The sequence below is a fragment of the Sitodiplosis mosellana genome, unplaced genomic scaffold (genome assembly GCF_009176505.1).
Source record: "Sitodiplosis mosellana isolate CC-2019 unplaced genomic scaffold, AAFC_SMos_1.0 Smas_scaffold_6191, whole genome shotgun sequence".
Taxonomy (NCBI): Eukaryota; Metazoa; Arthropoda; class Insecta; order Diptera; family Cecidomyiidae; genus Sitodiplosis; species Sitodiplosis mosellana.
Window position 1 is genome coordinate 4,717,949 of NW_022601432.1, and position 15,018 is coordinate 4,732,966.

The 15,018-nt window shown below is 37.5% G+C and overlaps 5 protein-coding genes across 7 annotated transcripts; 4 read left to right on the forward strand and 1 right to left on the reverse strand.

The window, feature by feature from the left end:
* Nucleotides 1-959: 959 nt before the first annotated feature.
* LOC129576784 (mediator of RNA polymerase II transcription subunit 12-like) lies at nucleotides 960-5,729 on the forward strand. The gene is made up of 11 exons (XM_055462483.1): nucleotides 960-1,461; nucleotides 1,551-1,776; nucleotides 1,929-1,982; nucleotides 2,104-2,350; nucleotides 2,419-2,745; nucleotides 2,821-3,046; nucleotides 3,183-3,526; nucleotides 3,621-3,984; nucleotides 4,158-4,504; nucleotides 4,633-4,864; nucleotides 5,018-5,729. The coding sequence occupies exons 1-11, from the start codon at nucleotides 1,336-1,338 to the stop codon at nucleotides 5,549-5,551; spliced, it is 3,027 nt and encodes a 1,008-aa protein (XP_055318458.1). The 5' UTR covers nucleotides 960-1,335; the 3' UTR covers nucleotides 5,552-5,729.
* Nucleotides 5,730-6,503: 774 nt separating this feature from the next.
* Nucleotides 6,504-7,878, reverse strand: LOC129576796 (dnaJ homolog subfamily B member 6-like). The gene is made up of 4 exons (XM_055462506.1): nucleotides 7,533-7,878; nucleotides 7,214-7,381; nucleotides 6,907-6,954; nucleotides 6,504-6,745 (listed from the first exon to the last, which is right to left on the reverse strand). Exons 1-4 carry the CDS (start codon nucleotides 7,792-7,794, stop codon nucleotides 6,639-6,641), a joined length of 585 nt encoding a protein of 194 aa, XP_055318481.1. The 5' UTR covers nucleotides 7,795-7,878; the 3' UTR covers nucleotides 6,504-6,638.
* Nucleotides 7,879-8,138: 260 nt separating this feature from the next.
* Nucleotides 8,139-10,629, forward strand: LOC129576534 (uncharacterized). The gene is made up of 10 exons (XM_055461756.1): nucleotides 8,139-8,482; nucleotides 8,596-8,756; nucleotides 8,826-8,875; nucleotides 8,980-9,037; nucleotides 9,142-9,243; nucleotides 9,344-9,552; nucleotides 9,723-9,752; nucleotides 9,895-9,964; nucleotides 10,056-10,275; nucleotides 10,400-10,629. The coding sequence occupies exons 1-10, from the start codon at nucleotides 8,225-8,227 to the stop codon at nucleotides 10,475-10,477; spliced, it is 1,236 nt and encodes a 411-aa protein (XP_055317731.1). The 5' UTR covers nucleotides 8,139-8,224; the 3' UTR covers nucleotides 10,478-10,629.
* Nucleotides 10,628-11,740, forward strand: LOC129576794 (uncharacterized). Its single transcript, XM_055462504.1, has 2 exons — nucleotides 10,628-11,073; nucleotides 11,162-11,740. The coding sequence occupies exons 1-2, from the start codon at nucleotides 10,879-10,881 to the stop codon at nucleotides 11,615-11,617; spliced, it is 651 nt and encodes a 216-aa protein (XP_055318479.1). The 5' UTR covers nucleotides 10,628-10,878; the 3' UTR covers nucleotides 11,618-11,740.
* Nucleotides 11,741-12,744: 1,004 nt separating this feature from the next.
* On the forward strand, nucleotides 12,745-14,628 carry LOC129576797 (vitelline membrane protein 15a-2-like). 3 transcript variants are annotated; one of them, XM_055462507.1, is made up of 9 exons: nucleotides 12,745-12,925; nucleotides 13,035-13,073; nucleotides 13,217-13,336; nucleotides 13,453-13,518; nucleotides 13,620-13,694; nucleotides 13,798-13,860; nucleotides 13,991-14,014; nucleotides 14,233-14,286; nucleotides 14,403-14,628. In XM_055462507.1, exons 1-9 carry the CDS (start codon nucleotides 12,835-12,837, stop codon nucleotides 14,438-14,440), a joined length of 570 nt encoding a protein of 189 aa, XP_055318482.1. In that variant the 5' UTR covers nucleotides 12,745-12,834; the 3' UTR covers nucleotides 14,441-14,628. The 3 variants fall into 3 exon arrangements, with proteins under 3 accessions (XP_055318482.1, XP_055318483.1, XP_055318484.1); XM_055462508.1 differs by having other exon boundaries at nucleotides 13,223-13,336; XM_055462509.1 differs by having other exon boundaries at nucleotides 13,241-13,336.
* The last annotated feature ends 390 nt before the right edge of the window (nucleotides 14,629-15,018 follow it).

The following is a 15,018-nucleotide window of genomic DNA, read 5'->3' on the forward strand; positions in this document are numbered from 1 at the left end:
AAAGATAAAAAAAACCGCATAACATTTACTCTACCATATCATCATGTGAAATAAGAAAGAAAGAAAAACAGAGGAAGATTTTCGTAGATATCGTTCACCTAGAGACAATTTGAAATTTAAGAAAATCTTATACGCTAAAGCACCAACTCTCTTCCAAACAATATAGACCTATGATAAGTAGATAAATGCACTGTTTACTCAAATTGAAAATAGAAATTACATGATAATTGAACCTCAACACTTTTAAATTTAAACATTTGAAATAAAAAAAAACTGTGATTCTGGTTAACTTAACGTATTGAACCAATCAAATAAGTAAGATCATGTAGCAAGAAGAAGCTGAAGGACTAAAAAATTAAGGCTGAAGTGCCGGTGGAGGTTTTTTTTCTTGCAAAGAGCATTTCAATAGCAGCACGAGCCACCAATGGTGGTGGCTCACCATGTACAGAATCGGTTTGCCTTCGGGAATTAATTTCAGACAAATGATGTATGTGACCAAAGAAAAGACCAAATCGCTTAAAGTCACCACACTTTATATAGTATACGTATTGCTTTAAGTTTGGATTCGATTGGATGCCATTAGAAATCGAGATCAACCAATTATTGCTTCTCTCAAACAAAGCTTTATAACTACAATTTTTTTCGACTTAAGTTTAGATAGAATTAAGAATTTGTCTTGAATTAGTTAAATAAGAAAAAAAAAATCACTCTAAAGTTTTAGAGCCTTAGAAACATGTTTTCCATGCATATTCGTAGAGTAACCGATTGAAACGGATAAAAAATGAAACAAATCAGCAAAATTAAACAAAATTGGCAATTCGTCAAATGTTTTTTTTTCTCCTGTCAATACACCAAAAGACCCTCTTGTTTAGGTTATTTCGATTATTGGAATTTGATTTCAACAGAAAGTGGCGCATTTTTCCAGAAGCTTCCATTTGCATTCGGTTCTTTTTTGTCACTTTTTGAATTTTAAATAAACAATCAAATACCATTTAAATGAACCTATAGCAAAAATTGTGTTGTTCATTCAATTTTTGCAGGTCAACGGTTTCACCACAAAACCTTTTCTCACATTCACACTCACATTCGTTAACATTCTCGGCATTAATTGCTGATGCATCAGTTTATGCATATGTGTGTGGGCTCGCGTTGAACTTGGTCGTGGTATCAATTTCGTGTATCGTGATCGTTTTTTGTTGTTGTTGGTAACGCATCGCGATCGGTACACGTTTAACAGTCGCTGAACAATTAGCAATTGAATCAGTATCCAATCGGACGGTGAACCGATTGACATATCGTTTGTTCATTGCACGTTGAATAAGTGAATGTGTTAAAATGAAAATCACATTGATTTTCATCGTTTTAGCGTATTTTACGCAGAAAGCTCATAGTGCCTCTCTTGGACATGAAACACCCGACGAACATGTACCATTGTTGCCGAAAATTCTAAATCTTTTCGGAGTAAATATACCGTTGAATAGCAAGTGATGATTTACAGTGAATTTTTATGTGCTTGTGTTTTTTTTTCCTTCGTCTTCTATTCCGAACAGGGACAAGCTCGACAAGGTGATATGATAGATCCGAGTGCCATAAACAGTGAAACAAATGCAGAAACGGAAGCTGAAGTAGATGACGAGTCGAAATCTGATAAACAACCGGGAAAAGGTAAACCGCCAAAGGTAAAACCACCATCACCACCATCAAAAGGAAAGGATCCACCGCCATCAAAAACTACAACACCTCCTCCACCTCCGCCATCGAAACCCATAAAACCAAGTAAGTTTTGCAAGTTTCGGCATTTTTGAGCAATTTTTTTTTAAAAAACATCGTTCAATAAGTGAATTTGATGTTTTGCGAACATAAAAACCGATGCATGATTTTTTTTTGATCGTCCACCAAATTAATCTTTCGAACCATCTCCTTTTCAGCTACTCCGCCACCACCACCTCCAACTGTCAAACCAATTAAGCCAAATGTTTTTGGTAAATTTTAGACCATTTTTCTTTCATATTCAAAAAAAAAAACGATTTGTGCACAATCGTCGTATAAAAAGTTCATTTTTCGATATTTATGAAATAATGAATTCAATTTTGATATTTTTAGTTAAACCACCACCACCACCATCGCCATATGGACCGGTAGCACCTCCTCCAGGACCACAACATCCATATCACTATCCCTACTCGGTCGTTGATCCAGCCAGCCCGTTTGCACAACCACAGTATGGACATCATTTCTCCGCACCGCCTGCACCATTGCCTAGCCCTGAATTCTACGGACCACCTGCAGAATTCGCACCTGCTCAATATGATACGCCAGAAAATAGCTATCGTCAAAGTCATCATTCAAAGTACGATCAACACCATTTAAATCAATGATTTCACTTTTCAATTTTCAAAATGTTGAATGTTTCCATAGAGCGAGATCGCAAGATGAACACAACGTGCAAAATGTGCAGAACACGCAATTAGGAGCAGCCTACGCTCCTTCGCTCGCCAGCTATGTTCCTCAAAAACCAGCTTACGCTCCTAGCTATGCACCACCTAGCTATGCACCACCCAGCTATTCTCCTGTCCAATGTCCGCAAAACTTATTAGTCGGCTGCCAGCCGAGTGTTCAATCGGTCCCATGCTCTGCGTACAGCCCACTAGCAGCACCGTATGTTCCTGCTCCTGTTTATCCCTCAAAACCGGTTTACCGTTATGCAGCTGAAGAAGAAGAACCACAACAGCAGCCACAGCAAACGTAAGTTTGAGCCAACATTTTTCTTTTCTATTTATTTTTTTTCGTCGCATTTCCAATTGAACATCTTCTTCACAGTTTCAACGAACAAGGAACGATGCTTGGAAGTCAACGACCCTCTCAATCTGATTTCATGGAGTATGATTACTTTGCCACTAATGGAAATCATCATGGCCAAAAACAAGCACTGCACTCGACACCGAAACAGCATGCAAAACCCCAAAAAGATGTGTCAATTAAAAAAGAAGTAGAAAAAGAATCAAGTTTAGGTGCAACCCTGAACAGCGAACCTTTGGTTGAACAGGTAATTTAGATTTTCATTGTTTAAAAATTGGCAAAATTGCCCTGAGTTGACGAGTTTTCCGAATTTCGATAGAAGAAAACAAAACGCTCTACAACTTTTTAATTTTGTTCGTTTTTATCGTTTGTTCGATCAACAGCAAACGCCGGATTTGCCGCAAATTCCATCAAGTGGATCTCAAAACGTGCAACAAATGCCGGAAGCTCAACAAACACCAACGATGACACAACAACAAGCGCCATTCTCTCAACAACAAATGCGACAAATGGAAATGCCACAAAATCAAGCATTACCACAACAACAACAGACTTCCATGATGACACATCCGGGTTTCAGACAACAAGTGTCAGATTCTCAACCGCTCCCATCGAATTTTCAACAAGTCCCACAGATGATGCAACTGTCTGGAGTCGGCCAGCAGTTCGTACAACAAGCACCACCGCTGACACAACAAGAATTCGTCGGCCAACCATTCAACCAAGCGTAAGTTCCGAATTGCCATATTTTCCTCTGTTTTTTTTTTTCGACAAAAAATCTGCTATCGCATTTTAAAATATCGTCTTTGCTTTTTGCACAGTTTCAACGGACAAGAAATGATGGTTGGAAGTAGACATCCCGAATATATGCGCATCCACTTCTACAGAGACTCAGTTGATCCTGACGGCGGATACTATCCACAGCATCATGTGAAACAACACAAGCATAAACACCACACCAAACATCATAAGCATAAGCAGGAGCAATTTGATCCAGAAGCTAATACCGACCCAGAACCACAGCCGGATCCAGAGCCGCATCTAAAGATTCATCATTCCAAAAAGCATCATGAAGAAACGTCAAAGGCTGATGAAAAAGACGCATCAATCAGAAGAGAAGAGACCGAAGAAGGAAACAGAGAAAGTTTAGGCGCGACATTGGACACCCAAACTACACTCGAACAGGTATATACATAGCTAATATTTCAATGTTCTTTTTCTTCTGTTTCTATTCCATGCAATTTTCAAAGTGAAATGTTTTTGTTCAGTTCAAATTCACTCATTTTTTTCAATTAAAAAAATGTCTGCAAAGTGATTGATTAAAATTGTCGGTTTTTCTTTTCCAAATCAAATAACAGCAAGCGCCAAATTTTGCTCAAATTCCAACGAGTTCACCGCAAAATATGCAACAAATGCCACAACAACAGATTCCACAACAGGGACCAATGATGACCCATTCGGTATTCGCTCAACAACCAATGCCACAAATGGCAGTGCCACAAAGTCCAGCCTTTTCACCACAGCCATCCATGATGACTCATCCGATTTTCTTCGGACAACAAGTGTCAAATTTCCAACAATCACCACCAAATCCACCTCAGATGATGCGACAAATGTCTGCAGCTGACTCGCAATTCACACAACAACAACCACTACAGCAAGCACCAATGATGCGGCAACACAGTTTTATCCGTCAAGCACAAGGGTAAGCATTAAAATTGTGTCGCTTTTGTTTTTCTCTGCCAAATTATGAATCGCATTGCTCGTCATTTTCAGTGCAATTTAATACAAATTTCTCATCAATTTTCCGTTTTTCTCTGTCTTTATTCACAGTTTCAACGAAATGAATCAGGAGATGCCGCTTTCGCATCACGTCAAACAGCACCTCAAACATCATCAAAATCATCCTGAACAATTCGAATCGTTGAACGTAGATCCAAATGTGAAATTCGAGGAAAAAACTTCCACTGGCGGAATAATCCCAAAGAGACCAAGAGAAGAGCCTGAAGACTCAATTGAAAAAAATTCAAGTGCCGCTGTCGACAATGAATCATCGATTGGACAGGTAAATTGAAATCGGTATATAAAGTGAAAAAAAATCAGTTCGTTCAAATTGATTTTGCCTTACAAATTGAAAAAAAAAACGATGATGAAATTCCATAATTTTGTGCATGTATTTAATTTCGACCAATTTTCTTTTTTCAATCTCAATAAATAGGAAGCGCCAAATTTCCCTCAAATGCCATCGAATGCACCTCAGATGATGCGACAAATGCCAGCAGTCGATCCTCGATTCGCGCAACAGCCACCACAGCAAGCACCGATGATGCCGCAGCCAATGTCACTTCCACAGCAACAAATGCGACAAATGGAAGCGCCGGAATTTCAACAAGCACCACCGATGATGATGCCAGTTCACCTAACACATCCAAGCATGCGTCAAGCTGCTGAGCGACAATTTCCGATGCCACCTCAACATATCCCATCGACTCCGCAACGATTTGCAATGGCTCCATTCGGGTTCGGACAACAAATGCGCCAAATGGAAGAAGATCCACGTATGCAGCCAATGCATATGAATGCAATGGGCTTCAGCCAACAACGAAGCAACGATCAATTTGAGCAAGCATTCCCAATGCACCAATTTGATCAGATGAACCAGCAACCAAACCAACATCATTTTGTTAGTATGGCCAATCCGTTCGCCGAACAAGCGCAATTCGCAGCAGGAGATAACACATACTACTACTGATGATCGGCATTTTTGCCATTTCTCGATTGGACTATGATCGTTCGACTCATGCGAAAGAAAAAAAAACAATTACATTCATTTTGCATTCTTTTAACAATTTTCATTTTTCAAATATATAATCTGTAATAGTAAGTTTTTTTATTGGCAAAATTAAAGCATCAAGAAAAATCAGCAAAAATGTTCCGTTTTTTACTTCGAACTTGTGAAAATTTTCAGCAGAATCTGTTTTGAATTTATGGTAAGAATGCAGGAAAATGGTCATTTTTTGGAACAGATGATTTTTTCGAGAAGGTCGCTCGAACTAAAGTCGCTCGAAAATAAAAAAAAATGTCGCGCGACTTTAAAAAAAAAATTCAAAATGAATTTATCACTTCAGTGGATTTTCGTTCTTGTGCATCAAATTGCATTGGAATTATCATCAAACTAGTATGATTCTTTTTCTTCGTTTTCATTTCAATTATCGCTCTTTACTAACATGGAAAAAATCACAATTTTATTGAAATTCAATAGAAGTTTTGATATTATGACGTATTTCAGAGTTTTTTCTTTTTGTTTTCTTCGACTTTTTTAGGGTGAAGCTAAAATCGGTATTTTCATCAATGCAACAACGAGTGATCGTATCAATGCATGCATTTTGATCACGATATTCAATTCCGATGACTAAGTTGTTTCCCATCGATATTCGTCGAAAAGTCTTTGCGTGTCACATTCATTGCTGACCAGAAAAATACAAGAATTCCAATGGAAATGTTCGTAGTTGTCGACAAAGCCAAGTAAATTGAAAGCTCTACAAGTTTCTTGATGATGCATATGAAAAGTTCGTGTGCATAACGTCCATAAAAGCAACTCAGAATACAAACCATTGCATGGAACTTCGCAAAGAAAAGAAGAAAAGATTGAAATTCTGTAATTTTCAAAACTATCGCTATAAAATGACAAACACGCTTTTGTTTGATGCTCTGCTAAAAATTTCGATTTTATTCAATAAAATTTAAGTATAAAAACATTCGACTAAATCTAAATGCGTTGCAACGTTTCAATAAATTCAATGCAGGTGTCAGATCTAGTTGTTCTGGAATTAATCGCTTCAGTATGCGCCATATGGTGGAGGTGGTGGTGGTGGTGGTGCACATGGTACGTATTGAACTTGTGGGGCACAACCGATCAATAGATTTTGTGGGCATTGAACAGGTGCTGAAATGAAAAAAAATGAAGGATTTTCAGTCAATATTCGGCACTCTGTTGTTTCAACTCTCAATCGTATTGCTTCGATTGCAAATAAAAGAGAATCACATGATTAACACTGTTTCGCTAGCGATGTGAAGATTCAAAAAGAGAAAATTTTCAAAGTTTACCTGGTGGAGGCGAAGCGTAAGTTTTTGGAACTACATACGGGGCCGGTGCTATGAGAAAATTAGACAGAAAGTAAACACATTCATTAGATTCATACAAACCAAATTAAAATGGATTTTTGGCCAATTAATCAGATTTCGACACGATCAGGGACAGGTGGTGGTGCACATGGTACGTATTGAACTTGTGGGGCACAACCGATCAATAGATTTTACGTTTCCCACAATCAATGTGATTACGAAATACCACAGTTAGTTGTGGGAGCAATTGAATTGGTGGCAAAAAAAAAAGAATTTTCGATGAAATTACCTGGAGCCGGATACGCTTTTGGTGGATAGCCAGCTGCTTTCTTGGGCACATATACAGGAGTATCATAGGGTGTCGCATATCTCATTTCCATTTCCTCTTTTTCCAAATCATTTTCGTCCTCTCTGAAACCACCAAAACCGCCACTATTGATACCAAAGCCACCGATTCCTTCCGAGACGAAAAAAAAACAAAAACAAAATGACTTACATCAGTTTCGATCCATTTTATTCAGTTACACAAAACGTAATCACTTTGTTACTTGAAAATCACTTGAAATCAGTTTCTTTGATGAAAAAATGTTGGATTTTAAGTCAATTACCTCCTTGGTTGCTTGATTGTTGGAAATTGGTGCTACTTCCACGTCTTCCAAATGATGCAATCGTGCCGAAAGCGGTGTTGGTGTTCTGATTAAAATTGGTATTTTGATTGGCAAAATTGGCACCACCTCCAGCTGCACTAAAGCCGCTACCGAATCCACCGCCAAATCCACCACCAAATCCAGGCCTACCGAATTGTGCATTGGTCAATGTTAAATGCACAGCCAAAATGACCAGCAAGCAAGACAATTTTCTCGAATACATGATGAACACAATCACTTTGCGATGTCGTCCAACGGTGATCGATTTAATGAATGAATTGAATTGAACTGAACTGATCGAATCAATTGACTGGTGAATATATTCAACGCTTCCACGAAATCGCTATTAGATTCGGTCAGCAAATTGTTGAAGACAGAAAAAAAACTGGTGAATACGAAAAAACGCAACTTTCGCAGAAAATGAGTTCAAATTTCATTCACTTTTTTTAAAAATTTGTGTCAAATTGCCGTTGGCTCTTGGATTTATGTATTGTAGACGATATATCATTAATTCCCTACCTATGCGTTGTTTATTTGTTTTTGCTGAATTGAATTCAATTTTAATTCATAAATTCGATTCATTTCTGGAAAATCATTCATAGTGAGAGTGTTAAAACGAATTTGAAAGTCGACAAACTTGAAGGTTAGACATAATGAGGTTGCTGTTAATTGTTTTTGTCGCATTTTTCGTGCGTGCAAATAGTGAAACATTTCCGCTGCCACTGACCAGTACGGAAGCATCAACTAGGAATAGTGAAACTATTACCGAAATTTTTCCTGTTGTGGCAACAACAACTGTGTCAACGGATGCTCAAGTGAAAAATACATCACCTACAGAAAATGCAAGTGCCTCGGACGAAGTGTTGAATGTGGCAAATACAGCAACAGCAACAGCAATTGCAATCGCAGAGGTATAACGCAGTGAGAGTATAAAATAGATTGGTTCAAAGAGTGAAATGTACGGTATAAGTGTGATTTAAAATCTAATCCGTTTGTAATTTTCTTCCTTCTCAAAACTGTTCAGCGTGAAAGCGATAGTGACAATGGATCTTTCGATAAGAGTGAACTATCATCAAGTTATGCCAGTTATGGCCCAGCAGCTGAGTTACCTCCCATTTCCTATGATAGGCCAGTCAAAGTTCAACAATATGGTAACGATGCCGGCGGCTACGGAGGACCGCTAAAGTATGTTCGGTACCGCATCGTTCAATGGGCTTGAGATAATTCTGCATTTTTTTCCGTGTTTTCTTTTAGTTTCCATAGTGGCTGTGCATGTGTTTGTCCGCAGCAATCATATGGTCAAGGTAAATAAAATACAACCAATGTTTTATTGTCACGACATTATGTGGAATTTACCATTTTTAGTTAGGTTTTTTCTTTCACCTTTCTTTTTCTTAACATGAGAAAGTGACATTTTGTTTTTTTTCCAACATTAGCTTCAGCTTATGTACCACCAGCTCCAAAACGTATGTGTGATTTCATTTAAAACCGGCTGAAAAAGCTGATGCAAACCTCAATTTTGAATATTCTGTTTTAAAATATTTGGATTTTTTTTTATTGTTCGTTACAGCATACACACCTCCTTCATCGGCTGCTTATACTGTCCCAGCGGCTCCTCCTGCAGTCTACATGCCTCCGACTGTCCCGGTTTATCCACCTTCACCACCAAAAGGTATTTTTATTGTGTCTAAGTGAAGAAAATCATTGCTTCTTTTCGATTTCGTGCGCAATTTTTAATTTTGGTCATTTTTTGTTTTATTTGCTGAATATAGCGTACACACCTCCTCCATCTGCTTCTTACACTATTCCGACTGCTCCAGTATACAGTGTTCCTGTGCCACCAAAAGGTATGTAAAATGCTCAGAAAACGCGTTTTCATCCAACATTTTCATCAAAACTATTGTAATATTCCCAATTTTCATTCTATTAACAGAAAATCCACCTGTTTATCAACCAGCTATCCCGTATTCACCGCCAAAAGGTATATTCATTGTGTTGAGTTTGAAAAAAAATACTTTTTATCAAGAAAAAAAAAATTGTTGATAGCTTTGAAACATTGCCAAATCGACTTTACAAATTCTTTTTTTGAATATTTTCTCCTTTGTTTTCAACAAATTTAATGTTAACTCGTTTTTTTCCCAACCAAAACAGCGTACTTACCACCTGTGCCAGCTCCAAAAGGTACAAAATTTGATTTTGATACAATTTTTTGAATATTTTGTTTGAATCGTCAACAAAAATGTTATTGTTGACGATAAACGTTGTTATGTTTTTGAATTGAAATATGTTCGAATAGAACCTAATCGATTTCGATTACCTTTAGCCTTCAAATACAATGCACCACCTAAGGAGGCTTACATGTACCGAATGGCCGATGATGATGATGACGAATTGTGAGTTTTCTCCATCAACAATTACCGAATTAGCCAGATTTTCATCACACATTTATTTATAGGTTTTGACTTGTTTTTTTTTTCATTTCAGAGAGGATTCTATACCTAACGAAGCGCACAGTCGGTCATCATATGCTCCTAATCCATCGTATCCACAGCAACAGCCACCACCAGTTTACGCAGCACCTTCTTATGTGCCTCCACAATCAACCTATGTACCATCAAAGACGACACATGAAGTTCCGAAGCCATTCTATGTCAATCCATCGCCTGCAATAAGCTATTCATACCCTTCATCGCCACCTCAAGTGGTAAGTGTTATTACTTGTTGCTTTGTATGGTTTTTTTTTCATTGTCACGACATTAGCTCATTTCTTCTCATATTTAAACGTTAAAATATTTTTTGCTAATAACTCCTCTTTTTTTTCTCCACAGAATTGCGGTGAAAATTTGCTCATTGGATGTTCGCCCACCGTCACAGAGGCGCCTTGTTCAGCACCATATCCATACTAGAGCTAGCCAAAATGACTAATCAAACAACATATTTTGCTGATCCAATTAAAACGTTTATATTTTGTACTATTTTGTTTTCTTCGTGGAAGAAACACACACACAAAACGAAATCGAATAAAATGCCGAAAACATATTTTGGAAATTAGAGAGAATGTGTCGTAATTTATTTTATCATTTCTGCTTTATTTGTGCTTTCTTCTTCTAATTCTACGAATGCTTAAAGCAAACAAAAATAGCGTAAACGAAACGCGCCCGTTTAATGCAATCCTAATGAATTAGCTGACCTAATCCATACATGCAATTTGGCAATCTGTTCAGTTTCATTTCTTTGTGAATCGATTGCGGTATCTATTGCCCGGCTCAAATTTAAATTGAAAATCTAAACAGATTAGCGAAATAAAATGGTGTTTCTTCATATTTTGGTGTTAATTTTACTGGTAAAGAATATTCTCGTTTTCAAAGTGATTGATTTATCGCCTGAACTAGATGAAAATCAACTTGATTCGCCGTCTTGTTCACCACTAAATTCTGGCTGTGCAAGCGTAACGAATTTCCTTGATGTTGCAACGGAATGGAACAGTGATGAGCTTTATGATGTTTGTATTTGAAATTGAGACACTGGCTCATTCGATTCTTATTGTCTGCGAAAATTTCATGTGCATTTTTTCCTACACATTATTCTAGAATGATTTGCTTATGGACGAAACAAAGATAAAATCGAAAAAGTCGTCAAAATCTCTTGCAAGAGACAATAAAGCGATAAACAGACGTTCTCGAATCCAAATGCATAAACCAGCCGGTGTAATTCAGCGAATAAGGCCAAGAAAACGTGACGCGATTTTTTCGAATGAAATTGATGCAAATTCAGTGAATGATGAGAGTGAGGAGTTTGATAGTGATCAACATGTCGAAAATGAGAGCGATTGGCATGATCAATTGGATGTCATTCGAATGCCACATTTATTGGGACCATCAGCGACAAAACATTCACCCATTCCCGTTGAACATCAACATCTCTCAACACCACCACCATCGTTTGGCTGCTACAAAGTATTGATCCAATGCAACCAATTTTATCCCATTGTATCATATATACCGTGCACAGAATTGGAACAGTTCAATCATCTTTTTTGCAATTAATTCTATCAATTTGATTAGTACTTAAGTTTAGTTTATTCAAACATTGGACATTGGTCAATGTTTTTTTTTTCTGTGTTCGCTTGACACACAGTGAAATTTCTTTTTGTTCGAAATAAATGTGCGGAGGAAAAAAACGGCTTCCAATTTTGTTTATCACTTTTTTTGTGACCCAACTTTGAAATAGATTGAGCAACAGAAAATGTGCCCATTGCAAATGCAGTCAAATAACATTTTGTGTTTGTGCTGCACAATTGCGTATTGCAAATTGACACCTCTTTTCCGTTATCGCTTGCTTGGTAATCACTGAAAAGTCAGGCATTTTTTATTGAAGCGAAAGTTTATTAGTTTGTTGAATCGAAGCAGCGAAAAAAAAACTATTTTCCTTACAAATGTATGTTTATTGCCCACCTCGAAAATCAGCGAAAGAAAAAAAAAACTATATAAAAATTGATTGATAATGACAAACAGCTTTTTGTTACGCTCAGCACAAATCGTACTATTTCCTAGCACTATCTCGTTCAGTAGAACTGATGAACAATCTCTATCTCGATCTATCCATGACGATGAGTTACCGTTTTTCCTATCTTGTGCGTTGCATTTAACAGAAGATCTCTCTCATACTCACTCGCATTCGAATGCATTCGATTAGGTTTTCTTTGTCGAACAGATTTTTTGAGATTTCAATCGCTTTAAATGTCCGTTTGTCTTGAATACAAAATGATTGTGCTACACAAACAAAGATCATTCGTTCAAATTTTCCATCGAAGATTTTGTGTGAACTGTACGACTTTTGATCAAGCTATTTTTTGGCAATGCGCAGCATTTTTCGAGCAAAATCACAAACTGGCACTTCTTTTCCATTTCCAAGCGATGAAATACGAATAGTCGGCCAATTTTTTTTTTCAAGCAAAATTTCATTAGTCTGCTGGATCGAAGCAGTGATTAAATGTTGATGATTTTATGCGTTGTTATTGAAAGTGCTGTTTGTTTCGTTTTTTTTTGTCTTTCGATATGAAACAGCAATATTGATAATTTTGCATTTCGACCGCGTTTTCAGCACATTTTATATATGGCCTATTTTTTGCAGACAAACAACCGATCGAAATTGGTATAAAAGGCTCAGCGATTTGATGGATCGATATCAGTTGCCGTTTGAGCATTCAGCCTAAAGCAGTAGCAGTTCTTTGAAGCCTGTAATCAAAACCAACCTCTCAACCATGAACACCATCGCTGTCGTTACCGTCATTTTGGCCGCTGTTTGCGGTTCATTGGCTGCCCCATCGTATGGAGCTGCTCCAGCCTACCCAGGTGAGCTTTCGAACTGCTTTTAATCACTTTTTTTTCTTTCCACAAAGCAAAATCAACGTTTTTGAATACTTTTTTTTCTCAACATAATCGTTCGTCTTTTCCATTTTAGCTGCACCGGCATACGGCCCACCAGCACCAGCTTATCCAGGTAAATATGAGATGCAATTCATTCTCTATTGACAACAACACTTCTCACGATCGTTTTCGAATTTCACACAATTGTTTTTGTCAACTATCCGAAATCCCAAATTTGACTAATTCCAACTTGTTTGTCTTTCTTTTTTCGCTTAGCTCCAGCTCCAGCTTACGCTCCAGCTCCAGCTCCAGCCTACGCTCCAGCTCCAGCCTACGCTCCAGCTCCAGCCTACGCTCCAGCCCCAGCACCATACGCCGCTAAGCCAGCCTATGCCCGTAAGTAAATCCACATTTTCGCTCGTGTCGATGATTGAACCATTGCTTTCGCTTGCATTGAGAGACATTCACGACAAAGAGACAAAGTTTTAACATACTTCGTTTTATCATTTCAGCTGCACCAGCCTACGCTCCAGCCTACCCACCCAAGACCTACACCTACCCAAGTCCACCACCAGCAGGTAAAATTTACTGCGAAAAATAAATATTTTTCTTCGAAAAAAAATTCACATCGCCAAAAAAACCGTATTAATAATAATCGTTCTCTTTCATTTGTCACCAGTTAAGTGCGGCCAAAATCTTCTCATCGGTTGCGCTCCAGCCGTGAGCACCGTTCCATGCCAACCACCTCCACCAGGTAAGACTTGATCGCGAATATGTCAACACTTCACTTCATTGAAATACAATTTTATCTTACTATGAATTGACTAATTTGTTTTTTTTTTTCATTCTTTTTATAGCATACCCAGCACCAGCACATTATGCCCCAGCTCCAGCACCATACGCCGCTAAGCCAGCATACGGTAAGAATATCAAAGTTTCTGCTTATGTCGCCAATCGAACCAATTCAATCTTGAATTAAAACAACAAAGTGCCAAAACACGACTGATCAATGACTTCAATTCATTTTATTTTTTTCATTATTTCGTTTAGCTCCAGCCCCTGCCTACGCTCCAGGTAACTATGAGATGCTATTCATTCACTACATTCACTTTTTTTTTCTCCTTTCAAAATCAAACATGAATATTTTCAATCAAACTAATGAATGTTTCGGTTCTGAAAACATCACTCTCACAATCGTTTTTAAATTTCATACATTTCTTTCTGTCAATTGAATTTTCCGAATGACTTTAACTAATTCCAACTTGTTTATCTTTTCTTCATTTTTCGTTTAGCTCCAGCCTACGCTCCTGCCCCAGCACCGTATGCACCAAAACCAGCCTACGCCGGTAAGAATATCAATATTACACTTTTTCGTTTTCAATCGAACGAACGTTCCAAAGTTCCAAAATGACTTTGACTAATTCCATATTGTTTTTTTTTTCTTTTTCATCATTTCGTTTAGCTCCAGCCCCTGCCTACCCAGCACCAAAACCATACTAGAAGATCTTCTGCGACGATGATCAACGTATGACAACAATGGACCGACCAGCAGATTGAAATTGGACATCGATTTATCTTCTATTTTGAAAATTCATTTCAATTAAGCTTAAAAGCATTGGTTATCAATGTATCAAATTCTGCAAATAAAAAAAATCAATTAAAAAAAATCACATGAAACAAAAAAAAAACCAACTCTTTCCATTTCATCATTTGATTTTACAGCTCTCTTCCATTCCCTTGTTACAGGTCTCTTCCTTTTCTTTTATAGCTTGGTTTTTTTTTCTCTTTCTTGTTTGCATCTGATCTCAAACAAACATTCGATTGAAGAATGCTAACTTTTTGTGTGTGATTGGAACAATTCCAGTGTTTGAAGAGCATTTCTCCCCAATATCATTGAACAAAAATTGAAATTTCCCCTTTCAAATATGAATTTCACATGAAATAATCCCAATATCTTGTTTAACGTTCATTCCAACTTGAATATAGCAGCAGTAGCAGCATTGAATAATGGCCGATCTTGTTTCGTATACGTAATTCGTATTACAAAAGTGCAAAACTGACAGTTGACAGATATTGGT